Source organism: Heteronotia binoei, chromosome 12 (assembly GCF_032191835.1).
Source record: "Heteronotia binoei isolate CCM8104 ecotype False Entrance Well chromosome 12, APGP_CSIRO_Hbin_v1, whole genome shotgun sequence".
Lineage (NCBI taxonomy): Eukaryota > Metazoa > Chordata > Lepidosauria > Squamata > Gekkonidae > Heteronotia > Heteronotia binoei.
The window spans coordinates 81,717,681-81,733,314 of record NC_083234.1 but is presented as its reverse complement, the minus strand read 5'-3'; the positions used below and the strand labels follow the sequence as shown (position 1 = coordinate 81,733,314).

General features: G+C 56.6%; 1 protein-coding gene across 1 annotated transcript in view; it reads left to right on the top strand.

Moving 5' to 3' along the window:
* Positions 1 to 4,743: 4,743 nt before the first annotated feature.
* OLFM1 (olfactomedin 1) overlaps positions 4,744 to 15,634 on the top strand; it is a 31,948-nt gene continuing 21,057 nt past the window's right edge. The window contains exon 1 of the mRNA XM_060250764.1: positions 4,744 to 4,828. Coding sequence (XP_060106747.1) covers positions 4,763 to 4,828 — 66 coding nt within the window. The 5' untranslated portion in view covers positions 4,744 to 4,762. The remainder of the gene's footprint in view (positions 4,829 to 15,634) is intronic.

Here is a 15,634-nt window from a genome sequence, read left to right as displayed (position 1 = left end):
TTCTTGCATCAGCCAGTTTTTGTCTTTAGAGATGGACCAATAATACTTTTTTGGACAGTCCTATTTCTCTCCTCCCCTCCCTAGTTCCATTAATTAAATTTGCACCCCCAGGTGGGAAAATACCTTGCCGTGGGCCTCCCTCTGCCCAGTGCCTGGCTGCCATGCTCACAGTTCAGCCCGCCCTCTCCACAGTCAGCACCCCCAGCCAGCAGGCCTTCTTCAGGGCTTCACTGATCGTCTTCTTTCCTGCTGTGAAGGGAGAAATGCCCAGATTGGGGGCCCTCTCCAGGGGTGTGTGGGCAGGGAGGAGAGCTTGACTCTTTGTGGTTCCCCACCCCCCATGTCAGACAGGGACTCTCTCAGCCACCCTGAGAAATAGACCTTGAGCTCATCACAATTTACTTCCAAGTAAGCATGCATGGGAAGTGGACTGCAACCCCCCCCCCCCCCAAGAAAAAAACACCACATGTTTGTATGACATAGTAAACAGAAGATGTGGAGGCTCATCCCAGAAGTCTGTGTCATCTCCTGCACCTGTGAGTATCTTCCCAATACCACAGAAGTATCTCCAGTGAAAAACACACTCTGGAAAGGAACAGAATGGAATGGTGAGCACAGGCTGAATTCTTCTGGCCGTGGGCCTGCCAGTCTGCGAGAAACAGAAGGAGGAGAGCTCTCCTCCGAGGATGCAGGCAGGGGCTCTTGAAGGCATGGCGTTTCACCCTTTCTAGGCTGCCCCACTGCACAGACACCGCTTTTGACCAGTAGGCATGAGGGCCACACGAGGCCTCAGCTCGTCTTCTGACCAGGCCTTGCTGGCAGCCTCCACCTCCACTCACTCACTGCCTGCCAGCAGTTGGGCTGCAACTCCCTTGCTGTTGCCGTGGCTCACCCGCATGTGTGAAAATGGCACCCTGGCATGGTGCGAGGGCTCTCTAGGGCACACCAGGAGGCAGCATTGGTTGCTTCTTCCAGGCCTTTGGATTAGTCATGAGGCTCACTCAGCACATCTGTCCTCTCGTCCCGGACTGCCGGGAAGGTGGTATGGCACCCACCCCCTCCCACCCAAAAGGATGGCGTGGGCAGAGCACCGTGGAAGGGCACAGGCGTTTCAGACTGCTGGGAAAATGATCTGGGGGGGCAGGTTTCAGAAAAAAGCAGGGGGTGGGATAGAAAAACTGAGAGAGCAAAGGACTCCCAATTGAGTTGTGTGGAAACAAGGGGGCTATACTGGACCCAGCATTACGACTGGAGAAGCAAGCCAGTGGTTGAAAAAAAAGAAAAAGAAAAGCAGTCTATCAGCTTCACCCACCCCAACAGTTGCCCCCTACCCCGCGCTGACTCAGACAATCTGACCTGGATCCGTGCCAGGCCACCTAGACTGCTGTAATGCACGCCACACGAGACTCCCCTTGAAGTCGTCAGAATGACTCCAGTCGGTACACAAGAGAGCCTCTCACAGGTTCCTAGCAGGTGCCAAGCGGAGCATGTGTGCCACAACCATCCTTATTTCACTGGCTTCCAGTCACAAAAAGCCCTTCTTGGCCTTGACTCCCCTACCTGCAGTGGGGCAGCCTCTCCTACGATGTCCCAGGACAGCTTCCATGCCTGACCAAGAACTTCCGAAAAGTCCTCTCTGCAGACACTGCTTTTGGAGGAAGTGGGGCAGAGGGGGGTCCAGGGGGTGCTGAAGGGCTTGGCCTTTGGCAGTCCCACATTCTGCATCACAGCTTGATGTCGGCCTGGGCAGTGGTGATTCATTGGCATCTAATTCTGTATTCCTACTTCTAGCACACAGGTGTTGCCCCTTAGGTCAGATTGTATTGTTCATTCGATGTCTGCCCCCCGCCCATTCTGTAATCCACCTTGAGTCTCAGTGGGAAAGGCTGGCTATAAATAAGTGAAAGAAAGGGATAACAGCCCCACAGTGCCTTGCCCCCACCTTGCAAATTGGGCTTCTCTTGATCCACTGTCTGCCACATCTCCAAGTCCTGTTGGTTTAATCCCTGCCCTACTATGGGGTGGAGCCACAACAGGAGAAGCAGGTGGGGAACAACAGCAGGTGCCTCCAGGCCAATGCCTGCCCTTAATTGCTCCAGTGCCCCTTTGGGAAGAGAAGAGGCAGGGGGCGTGGCCTGGGGAGAGCAGCACAGGAGAGCCACATCCCACGTTCTCTGGGAATAATATCTGGCAGGCAGGCCAGGCTGGGGAGTCTGGCAGAAACAGCCATGATGAGACTTCCTCCCTCCTTTCCTTTTTTCAAAGAAGGATGTTGGTGCTGTTCCCATGGCAACTGCCTTCTTGTATTGGAGGTGATGCTGTGCCTGAGGGATGCAGAGCCCTTCCTTAAAGGAACAGGGGTGATTTCTCAGCATCTGCCATTCCGGGCAATGAGTGCATGGCAATGGGTTAGATTTCTGCAGCCCTCCTCCACGACTGAAAGCAACAAGGCAACAGTTTTGCAGGATCAGGCCAAAGGTCTGTATAGTCTGGCGCTCAGATTCCAAGAGCTGCCAGCTAGGGCATGGAACCCATAATTTCCCCCTTCTTTATGCACCTCATTACTGTCAGACTAAATTATATAATTTTAAGTACATTGACTGGTTTTTAAAGAATGTTAAATTTAAATGTTTTATGGTTAATTCAAAGTTTTATTGTATTTGTATGAAATGTTATTAGCCGCCCTGAGCCTGCCTCGGCGGGGAGGGCGGGATACAAATAAAATTTTACTTACTTACTTACACCTGCTGGTTCTCAGAGGATGCTGCTGTGATACCTGCAGGTTCCTTTCATCAAGCAATCATGACTTATAGCTCTTCCTCGATCTACCATCATACCTTGTGTCTACCCCACACACCCCTTTGTTTACAGCACTACTGTAGGAGAAGCACCAGCCTTTGTTCTTTGTGCTCTACTTGAAATAATACTGCAATACCATCCTAATGACAGTTGCGCCCCTGAAAGATTGGCAGTTTCTCAAGAGACATGGACAAAACTTAAACGTGCAGTTATTGGAGATAATTTGAGACTCGAGAAGAAAGCTGAGGCATCCTGTGATTGACATTAGCTGATCAGCCAGGTTTCTTCTCTTCTTTTCTCCTCCCCTTCCACTGACCAGGTACCCAAGTCTGGGATCCCCTCCCCTCCTGGGATTTCCAGCAGCCGGCCCAGGTGGAACTCCACAACCCTCAAGTGCCTTAGGAGTACCTAAAGGGGAAGGGGGCCCTTAGGATTTGTGTAGCACCTGATGCTTCAGAGACCCTGCCTCAGAATAGCCATGCAAAGCAGGCAAGAACTCCCGTGGCTGCAAGAAGGACATCAAGAAAGTTTGTGCCCAGAGTAACCCCTGGCAGGGAAGAGGAGCTGCCCCTAGCAGAAAGAGGAGGCCTCGGCAGGGCAACAGGAAGACTAAACACCATTTAGGCTGTGAATTCTCCAGCAAGAGCCAGAATTCACGAAAGCTCATGCTGAAACAAACACGGTGCTTTTCAAGTGCCCCGAGACTGCCCATTAGAGGGGTTCTTCAGTGGAACAGGCTTCCTCCTTGGGAGGTGGTGGGCTCTCCTTCCTTGGAGGTTTTTAAACAGAGGCTGGATGGCCATCTGACAGCACTGAAGATCCTGTGAATTTAGGGGGAGGTGTTTGTGAGTTTCCTGCATTGTGCAGGGGGTTGGGCTAGATGACCCTGGAGGTCCCTTCCAGCTCTAGGGTTCTATGACTTTGACTGTCCTCTGCTGCTATGGACTGGCCCAGTGACCCTCCCCCCTTGCCAGGCCCTGTGCCAAGCCTCGGAGAGACTGCAGAGAGGTGGGAGAGCCTCTAGAGCAGCTTCCAGTTCTACCAATGTCACCCCACCCCACGCCTGAAGAAGCGGGCAGTACTTCTTTGGAGCAGCCTCTTTTGTGTGTAGAGATGGAGGTGGCTGCAGAGGGGAAGCAGGGAGGGAGCTGCCAGAGACCGGCTTTTCTTTTGGGTCTTTTCAGTCTGGGTGGGCTTTCTGAATGGAAGGCCAGGCCAGGCCTGTTTGGACGATGGCTGCTGGAGAACTCCCAGAGGTTTGCACCAGATGGATCTTGGAGCTGGTCTAGCCAAGTGGCCTTTGTGATGTTAGAAATAGAAGGAGGTTCTGGGGTTAGAAGGACCCCACCCCGGACGGGGCGATCAGCTGCTCGAAGCAGCCCGATGCCGGAGAAGAGAGCAGCCGACCTCTGGCCGTGGGGCTGGGGAGCAACACGACAGGGACGGCCGTCTCCCCTGCGTCTTGCTTGGGATCTTTCAGAGACCCCCCCCCCCCCCGCCCCCGGTCCATGCTGGCAACAAAGCGTCGGTCAGGAGCGGCGGGTTTCCCGAGGGCGGCGACTGGGGGCGGGGGCGGGGTGGGGGCTGCTCCACCGGGCAGGCCGAGGCAGATGGCCCCAGGGCTGGGCATCTTGAGGCTCCGGGCAGCGGGAAGGCCGCCCTCAGGGCTCCCAGGAGGCGGGGGTTGCCAAGTGCGGGCGGGAGGCTCCCGGAGACGCAGCAGCAGGAGAGGCGGGGGGAGGGGAGGGGGCAACCTGCCCTCCCCTCCCCTCCCCTCGCGGTGATGTCACATCCGCTCGGCTCCCCTCCCTCCGCGGCAGGCAAAGTTTGGGCGGGCGGAGTGGCGGCGGCGGCGGCGGCGGGCTCGGGGGGCTCGGGCGGGGCGGGCGGGCGGGCGTGGTGCGGAGCCGCAGAGCAGCCTCCCGGGCCGGTGGCGACGGCAGGCGGGCAGGGGCCGGGCGCGATGCCACCCGCGGGCAGGCTGCTGGGCCTCCTCTGCCTCCTCCTGATGGGCACCGACCTCAGCCAGGTAGGCGCTTCCCGGGCGGGCGGGCGCGGCGGGGGGGGCGGGAAGGCAGCCCCGGGCGGGCGCTGCGCATGTGCCGGGGCCGGCCGGGACAGCCCCCCTCTCCCTCCAGGCCGCACCTGCCGGGTGGTGGCCCCGCGGAGTCGGCCAGGCGACGGGGGGGGGGGGAGGAGCACCACCTGCCCGAGCCGCTCCCTCCCCCTTCCGGCGGCCCGCAGGCCCAAGAAGCAGGACTGGTCGGGGGGGGGGGGGAGCTGGGAAGGGCCCCAAGGCCGGCTGCAGACGCCTCTGGAGGGAAGGGAGCCGGGCGCCTTTTCAATGCCTTCCTTGCATAGGAAATGATAGAGGATAGGGGCACCTTCTTCGCGGGCTCAGAGAATTGGCCCCCCTGGTCCAATCTTTTTGAAACTTGGCGGGTGTTTTGAGGAGAGCCGCCAGATGCTATGCTGAAACTTTGGGGTCTCTACCTCAAAACACAGCCGCTCTGGAGCCCCAGATACCCATGGATCAGTACTCCATTGTATCCTATGGGCATCGATCTCCAAAGGGAATAACGGAGTGCCCAGCAAGCATTTCCCTCCGCCTTCCCCGCTTTCTGATATGACCCTCAAACGGGGGACCCCCTGACCCCGCTTGGGGATTGGCAACCCTGTGAGCAGCTGATGGATTTTCCAGGGAAATTTGAGGGGCCCCCATCTTTTTGGTGCTGCTGCAGGACAAGAATAAGCATCCATGAAGGATGAAGGGAGAAGTGCCGGGGCCAAGGCCCCACTCTCGCTCCCTGCTCTTTTGGCTGCCCCCTCTCGGGTACGGTGGGCACAAGGCCGCAGAACAGTGGGTGAGGGCAGACGCCTGAGCGTGGCTACCTGGGCCCTCAAGAGAACCCAAGGCCATTGTGCCATCTTGTTTCTGCCCCAGCCTCAGGCCTCCTGGCCCCCTCCACCCATGGTGCTGCCCTCTGCCCTGGGGGCCATTCCTCAGGACAGCCCCCCCCCCCAGGAAGGCCCAGCAGCAGCCACAGGAGCAGCCCCGGGTAGTGGGAGGAAGAAAGGCAGGCAAGCAGGCAATGCCTCTCCAAGCTGGATCCCTCGCTGGGCCCAGGCACGCCTGGTGTCTTTGGCTGGCCCTGTGCCTGCAGCGGCATCCCTTGGCTGGATGGGTGGGCCGGGCCAGGCCAGTGGCAGCCATGCTGGACTCCTTTGGACCCACACCCTTCCTTGCCATTGGCTGGGAGAGCCCGTTTCTAATGAGGAAGCAGTGAGGCTTACTTCTGAGTAGGCGTGTTTTGCATGAGAGCTCTTCTCCTCTGAAGGGGGGGGGGTCTCTTTGATCCCCACAGTGGGCCTGGCCGGGCGAGGGGGGGGGCGCTCAGTCCATTCCACTCCCATGGAGCAAGCAGCTGGAGCCAGGCCCTTTAGAAAGGGCAGCTTACTCTCAAGGACTACCCATGTTTCCTTGGGTTATGACAGCTCTCTGCCCTGCCTTAGAGGAAATCTGACTGTCCAGCTCTCTGACACAGTGGGAGAGAAGCCCTGAATCTCAGCCTGCCGAAAAGTGGGGGGGGGGGGGGGCAAGAGAGGGGCTGCCAGCTCTTGCCCCATCTCCCCCCCAGCAACATCCATCCTTCTTCCTGGAGGAGGGGCTTGCTTTTTGACAGACAGGAGGGCTCCCTTGCCTTTCTCCCCAGTGGTGACCCAAAGTGACCAACAGGCTTTCCTCGCCTGTTTTCTCCTCAACAACCCTGTGAGGTAGAACACGTGACTGGTCGAAGGTCACCCAGCAAACTCCCCTGGCAGAACAGGGCCTTGAACGTGGCTTTCCCAGATCCTCATTGACCCACTGACCATGCCACGGAGCCCATTCCCCATGAAACAAACAGGACCCCCCTCAGTCTTCTTGAGTGGCAGCAGGGCTCCTGCAGAGCCTCTCCAGCCCAGCTGGTCTTCTTGAGCAGTCCTGGCAGTCGTCATTAGGGGGGGGGGGGGAGGCCTTTCTCCCCCCTCACATGCATTCTTGTTTGAGGTCCTCTGGGGATATAGCGGTGGAGCCCTCCTCAGCAGTGCCCCCGACAATTCTAGGGGGGGGGGGTGTTCTCCAAATTTGCACCAGTCCTGTTGGTAGTTTTGTTCTGCTGGAAGTCTTGCTGTCCTGTGAATACGATGAAACCCATTTAACAGAATCTCTAGAAACACATACTTTGCCGGGGCAGGGGGGGGCTGCAATTTCACCTCATCCAAGAATGAATCTTTGGCAATCTCTTCCCACTCCCCAGGATTACATGTGAGTTTATTGCACAAACATGTACCATTCCCCTAGGCATGGATGTTATTACATATTTATTGATGCCATTAAAAGGTATTTTAGTATTTATTTATGTTAAAGTTTGGCTAGTTTCTGTGGAAGCAGATTTTCAGCTGTGAGTGCTCTGGCAAAAATGAGCACATACATATTAAGGCAGTCTCCTGCCACCAGGAAAGCAAATTACTTTTGCCAATTTGCAGCTTGGCATATGCCCAGAACAAGAAACCTGGCAACGATGGGAACCTTTGTGTGCCTTTTCACCCCAGAAGCCAGCAGGTTTAGGGGACAGTAGGCCAGTTGTTAGAAAGTTGAAATGGAGCAAGCGGAATCATGTATTTATTTTTATTTAGCTGATCCACGTTTTTGTCAAGCTTCTTGCTGTTCTTAGGAGCAAAAATGGGGGTGGGGAGGAATACCCACACAGCTTTTGCTCGGGAATGTTGTGGCTCCTCCAGGACTTTGGCCTTGGCCCACAGCCTCCCATGAGCCCCTGGGGGCACAATCTTGAGTGGGACCCTTTGAAGTGGGCACATCCTCCCCCCTCCCCAGGTAGCCACTCTGGGGCTGCATAGCTGTGAAGGGGTCTGAGCCAGGAAGCTTTGTGGGTCACTCTGAACACACATGAAGCTACCTTATACTGAATCAGACCTTTGGTCCATCAAAGTCAGTATTGTCTTCTCAGACTGGCAGCGGCTCTCCAGGGACTCAAGCTGAGGTTTTTCACACCTATTTGCCTGGACCCTTTTTTGGAGATGCTGGGGATTGAACCTGGGACCTTCTGCTTCCCAAGCAGATGCTCTACCACTGAGCCACCGTCTCTCCCCCTGGGAAATGGGAATCGGGGAGGGGGGAGCACTGTCCTACTTTGCAGGATTATTGTCTGGACCACTGAGAAACTGTGGCAGTGTTGGGTGCATGGCTCAGTGTTGGGTGTGTATTTCCCACATCACTTCTGGGAATGCATTCAGCTGAGGGAGGGGGCTGCTCCCACTGCCCTCTGGCACAGTAGAGATGAGCCCCATGGCATGGTGCCCACTTGCCCTCCCTGCTTCTTGAAGTTTAGCATCCTCCAGCAAGAGCTTTCCATGCCCCCCCCCCCATGCCTGCCTTGCAGTGAGGGTTGTGCAAGACAAGACCTTCTGGATGGCGCTCTGCTTGTCTCCCGCGTGGGTGGAGGCCCCAGAGCTCGTCTGCCCTCCTGCCCGGCCTGCTTCTGCCCTGATGCCCCAGACTGGAAGCCAGAGAAAATGCACGAGGAGTCAAGTGGCAAATCTCCAGTCCAGAACTCGAGCAGCTGCCTCTTCTCCTAAGCCAATTTATGTCACGTTTCACTAACTTCAGCTTTTGCCAATAAAACAGAGGTAATTTTCAGCCTTGGGTTGTATTTATTAGTGGAGTTATCTGTCCTTGTAATCAGGATTAGCCTCCCTGGGCAAAGTCATACAGAACTAATTACCATCTCTCGGAATTAGACAGATGAGGACAGCCAGGTCTGTGGACAGCTGAGGTGGACCCGCCTCTCGGCTCTCTCTCGTGGAGCTGGGAACCCCCGATTCTCACAACTCTGGTTCTTTCTGGGCACAGAGGATCCTTGTCACATGGGGGTCTCTGTCATAGAACTGTAGTTGCAAGAGAGGCCAGGCAAGCCCTCTTTATTTGTTTTGAAGTATTTTTACCCCCCTTTTCTTCCCAGGAAGAAATACAATTCAAATGAAATGGAAAAAAGCAAACAGTACAAATAACCACCTCGTGGGCAGGTCTTGGGTCCATGGGCGAGTGCAGCTCCCTCAGGGCCACTGGCTAAGGGGCGGAGCCTGAGAGTGCTTTGACTCCTCCGGCCCCCAAAGCAGCTTCCCTGCCTCACTCAGCTCCTCCTCCTCCGGCAGCCACCTTTCCTCACTTGCACTTGGTGAGTTGGCAGCAGAGGCGTGATTTGAAGCAGCTCTCCCTTGAGTGGATTTGTAAGAAACCTTCCGTTTTGAGTCCTCAGGGCAACCGCAGGGTCTGCTGCATGCAGGGCTCTAGAGAGCTCGAGGCCCATCTCTGCTGCTGTCACACCCCGGAGAGGGAGACCTGAGCACAGTGTCCGGGGTGCCCTGCCACCAATCCCTGCCCCCCAGGGAATCTCCCAAATCCAGTCTTCAAAGCCAGAGATGAATTCAGGGCTTGATCTCTCAGCCATTCTGAGAGGGGGGTGGGGGGGCTGGGGAGCCTGACCCCTTCCAGGGTCAAGTCCAGGGAAGGCCGGCCAGCAGAGCAAAGGCAGGTGAGCCTCTGAGGTCATCCAGGTCTGCCTAGGAGGGGAGCCTGTGGCCACCTCTGCTGTGGAAACGAAGTCCCAGTCCTCTCTGAAGGATTTTAGCCGCCAGCTCTCCTGTGAGGGAGGCTAGGCTGGAGAGGGAAGACTGGCCAAGGCAATGCAGGGGGAGGGAGCTCCGCAGCTGTGCTCGAATCCAGCACTTCCCTGCCTGGTTTGGCTTCAATGACTCCATCCCAGTTCTTGCAGGGGCGCTCCGTGCTTGAAGAAAATGTGGGGGCTTTTTCTTTTAAAAAAGGTGTTGCCTTAGAAATGGACCACAAAGGGAATGGGTTTGAGCTCAGCTGCAGAGCATAGAATGAGCTGCTAGAACGCCCAGTGGTGGCTGTCGACTCCTTGGAGCAGGGGAGCAAAGCAAGCAGAAGCCCTCGATGCCCTGCTTGTGACTGCTGCCCGCCTCAGTGGACTTCCACGCTGGCCTCAACTGGCTTGAATTCAGCTCCAGTCAGGGCCTGCATGCAGTTCTCTCCCCACTGCACACAGATCCCGGGGTACATGCAGATGAGATATGCTACTGAGCTCCTGCACCTTTTTTTCTACAAAACGGCCCCTGGTCCTGGCAGAGTTCAGAGGCTCCTTCTGAGCTTGGCTACGCACAATGCTGCAGAGATCACCAGAGGCCTTCACTAAATCTCAGCCACTTCTCCTCCTCATTATTATGCCCCCTCCTGCTCCACATGTCCTTGCAGCTCCTGTGATGCCCTTCAAAATGCTGGCTGCATGGGCAAAAGTGCCGGAGGGCCGAAGTCGACAAGATTCATGATACATCAAAGCCCTGCAACAAAGCCCACCATGGGGGGTGCGGGAAGATGTGGTTTCCGAGACTTTTTTTTATTTCATTTTATTTAGTTTATATCTTGCCCCTCCCACTAAAGCGGCCCACGGCGGCTCACAACACAAAAGTTCTAACATAGGATTAAGTTTTAAAATATATTTAAACAATAAACCAGTAAAAACAGTAAAACAGTAAAACAAAGCCATTTACCAAAGTACCATACTACAGCCTTCTATTCAGAATTTTCAAGTACCGATCAGTTGTATGCCAATCAGAAGAGGACTGTTTTACAGGCCCTGCAGAACTGCCCAAGGTCCCGCAGGGCCCTCACCTCTTCCGGTAGCTGGTTCCACCAGCAAGGGGCTGTGATTGAAAAGGCCCTGTCTCTGGTCGACTTAAGTCAGGCCTCCTTTGGCCCGGGGATTGCAAGCAGGTTTTGAGAACTCGGTCTCAGCACTCTGGGGAACATATGGGGAGAGACGGTCCCTGAGGTAGGCAGGTCCTAGGCCATATAGGGCTTTAAAGGTAATAACCAGCACCTTGTACCGAACTCAGTATATTATTGGCAGCCAGTGCAGTCCCCAAAGCCCCGGCTGGATGTGCTCCCATCGAGGAAGCCCTAATAGCAGCCGGGCAGCAGTATTCTGCACTAGCTGCAACACACCCAAGCTCCTCTTCCCACTTGGGCTGCAGCTGCCAGCAGGGTCCTCTTGCGGGGGCTTCACCCAGTTATGGTGAGGGGAGGCCAGGCAGTGTCTCTTCATAGCTCAGCAGTGCCAGTTGCCTGCCCTGCCCTGCCCTGCCCTGCCCTGCCGGAGCCTCCGTAGTCCTGCTTGTGCTGGGGCCAGAAGGCCCCTGCCTGAAAGAAGCAGCTGCTGCTCTGCCCCCCCCCCCAGGCCCCACATCTTCAGAGAGGACTCTGCCTCCTCCTAGTCAGCAAAGGCCGTCTCCCTGCTGCCCTCGTGCTGGGCTCCTGCCCCTCTTCTCTCCACCAGCAGACAGGCGCCCTTGGCTGCTTTATTTGGATGCATTTATCTGATTACTGGAAGTGGAAGCCCGATGGGCAGAACCAGCACTTTGGGGTGTCTACAACCTCCGTCTTCCTGTTATGTGCAGCGCTTGTCATTCTGGGCCCCAAACGGTGATTCAGAGCCCGGATCTGATGAAGAGAGAAGTTCATGCGCCCAAAATCTTGCTGGTCTCGAAGGTGCTGTTGAACTTGTCAATTCTGCAAATACCTACGGTTTCCAGAAAGAACAGCAGAATCAGAATGCTCTAATGGGAACTTATACTTGGGAAGAATCTAAAGCAGAATTCCTTCACTGCATTTAAAAAAATCCAGACGGCCACCTGTTCCAATTCAAATGAATTGCTATTTCCCAAAGAAGTGAAATGAAGACTTTCCTGCCAGCTCTGTTTTACTGGGAGGTCTTCACTGTTCAGCCCCCACCAGCTCCACTTCATGTGGTCTGCAAAGCCCCTGAGGTAAGAGCCCCTGTGCTGAGCAGAACGCCCGCCTTGCAGGGCCCAAGCAAGAAGGCAGACCAGCACTGAAGGCACAAGAGAACTGGAGTGCCCCCCATGCCCCTGCTGAGTCTGCCCATGGCTGGTTCCAGGTTTTGATAGGCTCTGAGCAGAGAGTGCTCAGCACCGCCCCCCCGGACTCCCTATGTACACCCCCCTTCCTGCCCTACCCTCAGCTTGTGCGCCCTCTCCTTGTGTGCTCCCACAGCCTCCTTCACTCCCTGGGGGGGGGGGCTCAGGGAGGCAGGCAGGGTGGGGCAAGAGCACCAGTTCAGTTCACAGCAAGGCTCCCTCTCGGCTTGGGGGCAAACATTCTACTTGGTGAACTGGTACTAAAGTTGTGAGCTCCTGCATAAATTAGTTTGCTCTGAGCAAGGACAAAAATTTGTGAGCCGGAGGCTAAAAACCTGTGAGCTAGCTCCCGCTAACTCAGCGGAGAGGGAAGACAGGTCAAGAGCACAGTTCAGAGGTCAGCAGCCAGGGGTCAGGAGGGCAGAGTCCGGAGCTGGTGCGGAAGTGGGTCCCGGTTGGGGCAAGTGGCTTCCACAGTCTGCAGGTCTCGTGGTCTGATTATAGAGGCATCTCTTAACAAGCCCTATTTATTTATTTTAATATTTCTGTTAGGCTTGTATGTCTCCTTCCCTGTGAGCGGGCTCAGGGCAGTTCACAACAAATTCATATAAAACACACACAACCTAGTAAATATGAAAGGAACACAATAACCGTGTGGCGCCATCATGCAGTTCTAGTCCCCCCAGTTTACATGGCTGATGGGGAAGAGGGGTGAAAGTAGACTGTGGATCAGATTGTTCTGAAGAACTTTGTTGTTCAGTCGCACAGTCGAGTCCGACTCTTTGCGACCCCATAGACAAAGTCACGCCAGGCCCTCCTGTCTTCCACCATCCTCTGGAGTCTGCTCAAATTCGTGTTTGTTACATCAGTAATGCTGTCCAGCCATCTCCTCTTTTGCTGTCCCCTTCTTCTTTTGCCTTCTGTCTTTCCCAGCATCAGGATCTTCTCCAGTGAGTGCTCTCTTCTCATTGGGTGGCCAAAGTATCTGAAGAACTATTACACTGTTAAAAGGCAGTTGAACTCAACCGTCTGCTGGGCGAAACATCTTCCTTGCAGGCCCTGCAGCTCCCCCAGGGCCCTGATGTCAGCCAGCTCTGGTTGAGGACAGGCTCTTGACCTACAGTCCCCTGCCTGGGAGCGCATCTGTAGCTCCTGAGAGCTGTTGCTTGCAAGAGTTGAGCCTGCTGGGCAGGCAGGGGTGAGCCTGGTGGGCTGGTTTCATGCAACTGGGCTTCTATGGTGAGGTGGGGGAGGCTCAGGGTCAGCTGCTGGCAGTGAATCTTGAGGATCCTGCAGCTCTAGCTCCTTAACCTCAGCTGCCTGCAGCTCTGGAGTCTTCAGCCACGCTGGACTCAGGGTGGCCCACAATCCTTTCCTAAGAGGCACTGGAGGTGTGTGCAGCACTGTGGGTGTGCCGTCGCTGTGGCTGTGGCAATGCAGGGCAGCCCAGGTGGCTCAGGACAAAGGAGCCTTTGCCGGCAAGTGGGTGAGGTGCAGGGCCAGGGGGGCACCTAGTTTGGTGGCCCTGGGCTCTTGGCACTGTACGCTGTGTGAGGGAAGGGGGGAGAAAGAAGCAAAAAGACCAGCAGCAATGCTACTGCAAAGGGGGGGGGGGGCTCCAATGGAGGGGCCATACAGTTGCTCCAGGCCTGGTGAGGTGGCAGAGGAGGGCTGTGGCTGATGTCCAGCTGCAGGGTATGCTGGCACTGCTGGCCTTGGCCTGCCCTGACCAGACAAGTGGTCTGGGTGGCCAGAACTTTCTCCTGAGAAAATTAGATGTGCCCATGCTTGCTTTGTGCAGTTTTCCCTTTGGTGCCCTTTCCCTGGGGCTTTGGTGCCACCTTCCCTGTGGGTCCTCTGGCTTTCCTGGTGGGCAGCTGGGTTGGTCTGAATGTTTGCGCCCAGCCAGGGCACCTTGGAGAGCTGTTGTGTGCGCGCATGCACGTCTCCACCCTGCGCCCTGACCTTGCTATTTCTGTGTGGTCTCTGCATATCTTAAAATATCTTCATGTTATATATGCTAATTGGTTGTTCAGCTTCTGTCTATACGTCTGGACGGTTTTCTTCCATTTCAGTGTATCTGAGGAAGGGGGCCCTCACATGGAAGCTCCTATGCTGCTCTTAAAGGTGTCTCTGGACTCCTCTGGCTTTCATGTTCTGATTTGTGTGCCAGAGCCAGCATCAGCATCTGGGCCCCCTCCCCCTCTGCCCTGCTCCCAGCAACACCTGTCGCCCAGGGCCCCTCCCTAGCAGGCAGGAGAAGGAGGCAGAGGGCGGGGAGGGGGTCTTGGGAACTCTCTGCCTGGAACCTGCCTTGAATGCCATCAACATGTTGAAGTGAAATGTTAAAACCCTGTTTTGAAAATGAGATGTGCACATGTTCAGAGCCAAGGGGGGGGATTAAAAAGATTCAGATCCCCCCCCCCCTAGTGCAAAACCTCTGTGCTCTGGAGCTAGAGAAATGGACTAGTGGAGCACCCCCCCCCCTGGCTTTCCTCTTTGTGGTGCAATGAGCATCCTAAGGTCGCCTTAAGCCATGTTGTGGGGGGGGGGGGGGAGAGCATTTTTCTGCATTTCTGGGAGATCCTCTGATTCTGCATTCCTCATTGTGGGGTGTTGGTAGGTGATGTTTTCCGGTGGTTCAAGAGGTGTCTTGCAATGCAGGTGTTTTTATTCACTTCCTTTATATCCTGCCTCCAGGAAACCCCTGAGCAAGAAGTGGATGCCCTCTGTGGTCCCATTTCTAGGTGGAGCCTTTTGTGTGGGTCGGAGGCTGCTGCTTCCCGGTCTTCAGCTTTCTTGGGGGTCTGGGGGCGGGGTCTGTTTTGTCTCCTGTTCTGATGGCCCGGTGGGCTTGGCCAGGAACCGTGGTGAGCACTGTCGCTTCCCTGGAAGTTTCCATTTTGAGGGGCTGCTTGAATCTCTGCATCGGATGACGGAGTGGTCACATTTTCCTAGTATTGAAATTTGCATGGAGCATATTTCAGTCCTCTGTGTGTGGGGGGGGGGGGGGTCTGGTGCTTTCCAGAGACAGCAACGAGAGAACGTGGACCCGATGAGCCACAAGGACGGGGCAGGAGGCAGATGCTGCGCCACGGGTGGGGAAGGGCACGACACGGAATCCCCTTGGATTTTGTGAAGCTGCTGAGCGCTTTGGGAAGGCCTGCTAAGGAGCGGGTGAGTCCCCTTCTGCTCCCAGGAAAGCGTTCTTCGGCTTGGGTGGGCCTTTGCGGCTGCCCGGGCGGCTCCTCTTGCTGTCGTGTTTGGAACCCGGCAGCATTTCAGGGAGGCGAGGCAGGGCACGGCTGCAGGAGCGGAGAGGGAGGCGGCTGCGGCGGGGAGAGGCGGGGTTTCAGCGGCGCCGGTCCCGGGGCTTCCAGCAGGAGGCTGCAGCGCCAGGCTCTCCGGGAAGGGGCGCCAGAGGGCGGCAGCAGCTCCTTGGGCGGGCCGGCCGGCTGGCCGAGGGCAGAGACGAGCCCTCGGGGCTGAGCTGCCGCGGCCATCGTGCGCGGCGGGCGGGCGGCTCTCCTCTCGGGCTCCTCGGCGGGCGGGCGGCCCTTGCTTCCTCTCGGCACGATGAGCAGCGGTGCAGCCTCCGGGGCCGGGCGCAGGCTTCTGCTGCGGGCGGCGGCGGGGAGAGCGGCCCCTTAGGGGCGGGGGCGGGGGCGTTGCCAGCCTGCCGGTGGGCCCTGGAGAGCTCCGGGAGGCCCCGCCCGCCGGCCTTGGGGGCGGGGCTGCGGCGGCGGCAGGAGCAGGAGCGGCAGGAGGAGCAGCAGCCGCGGCGCTCCGCCCGCCTCCCTCCCTCCCTCCTGGCTGGCTG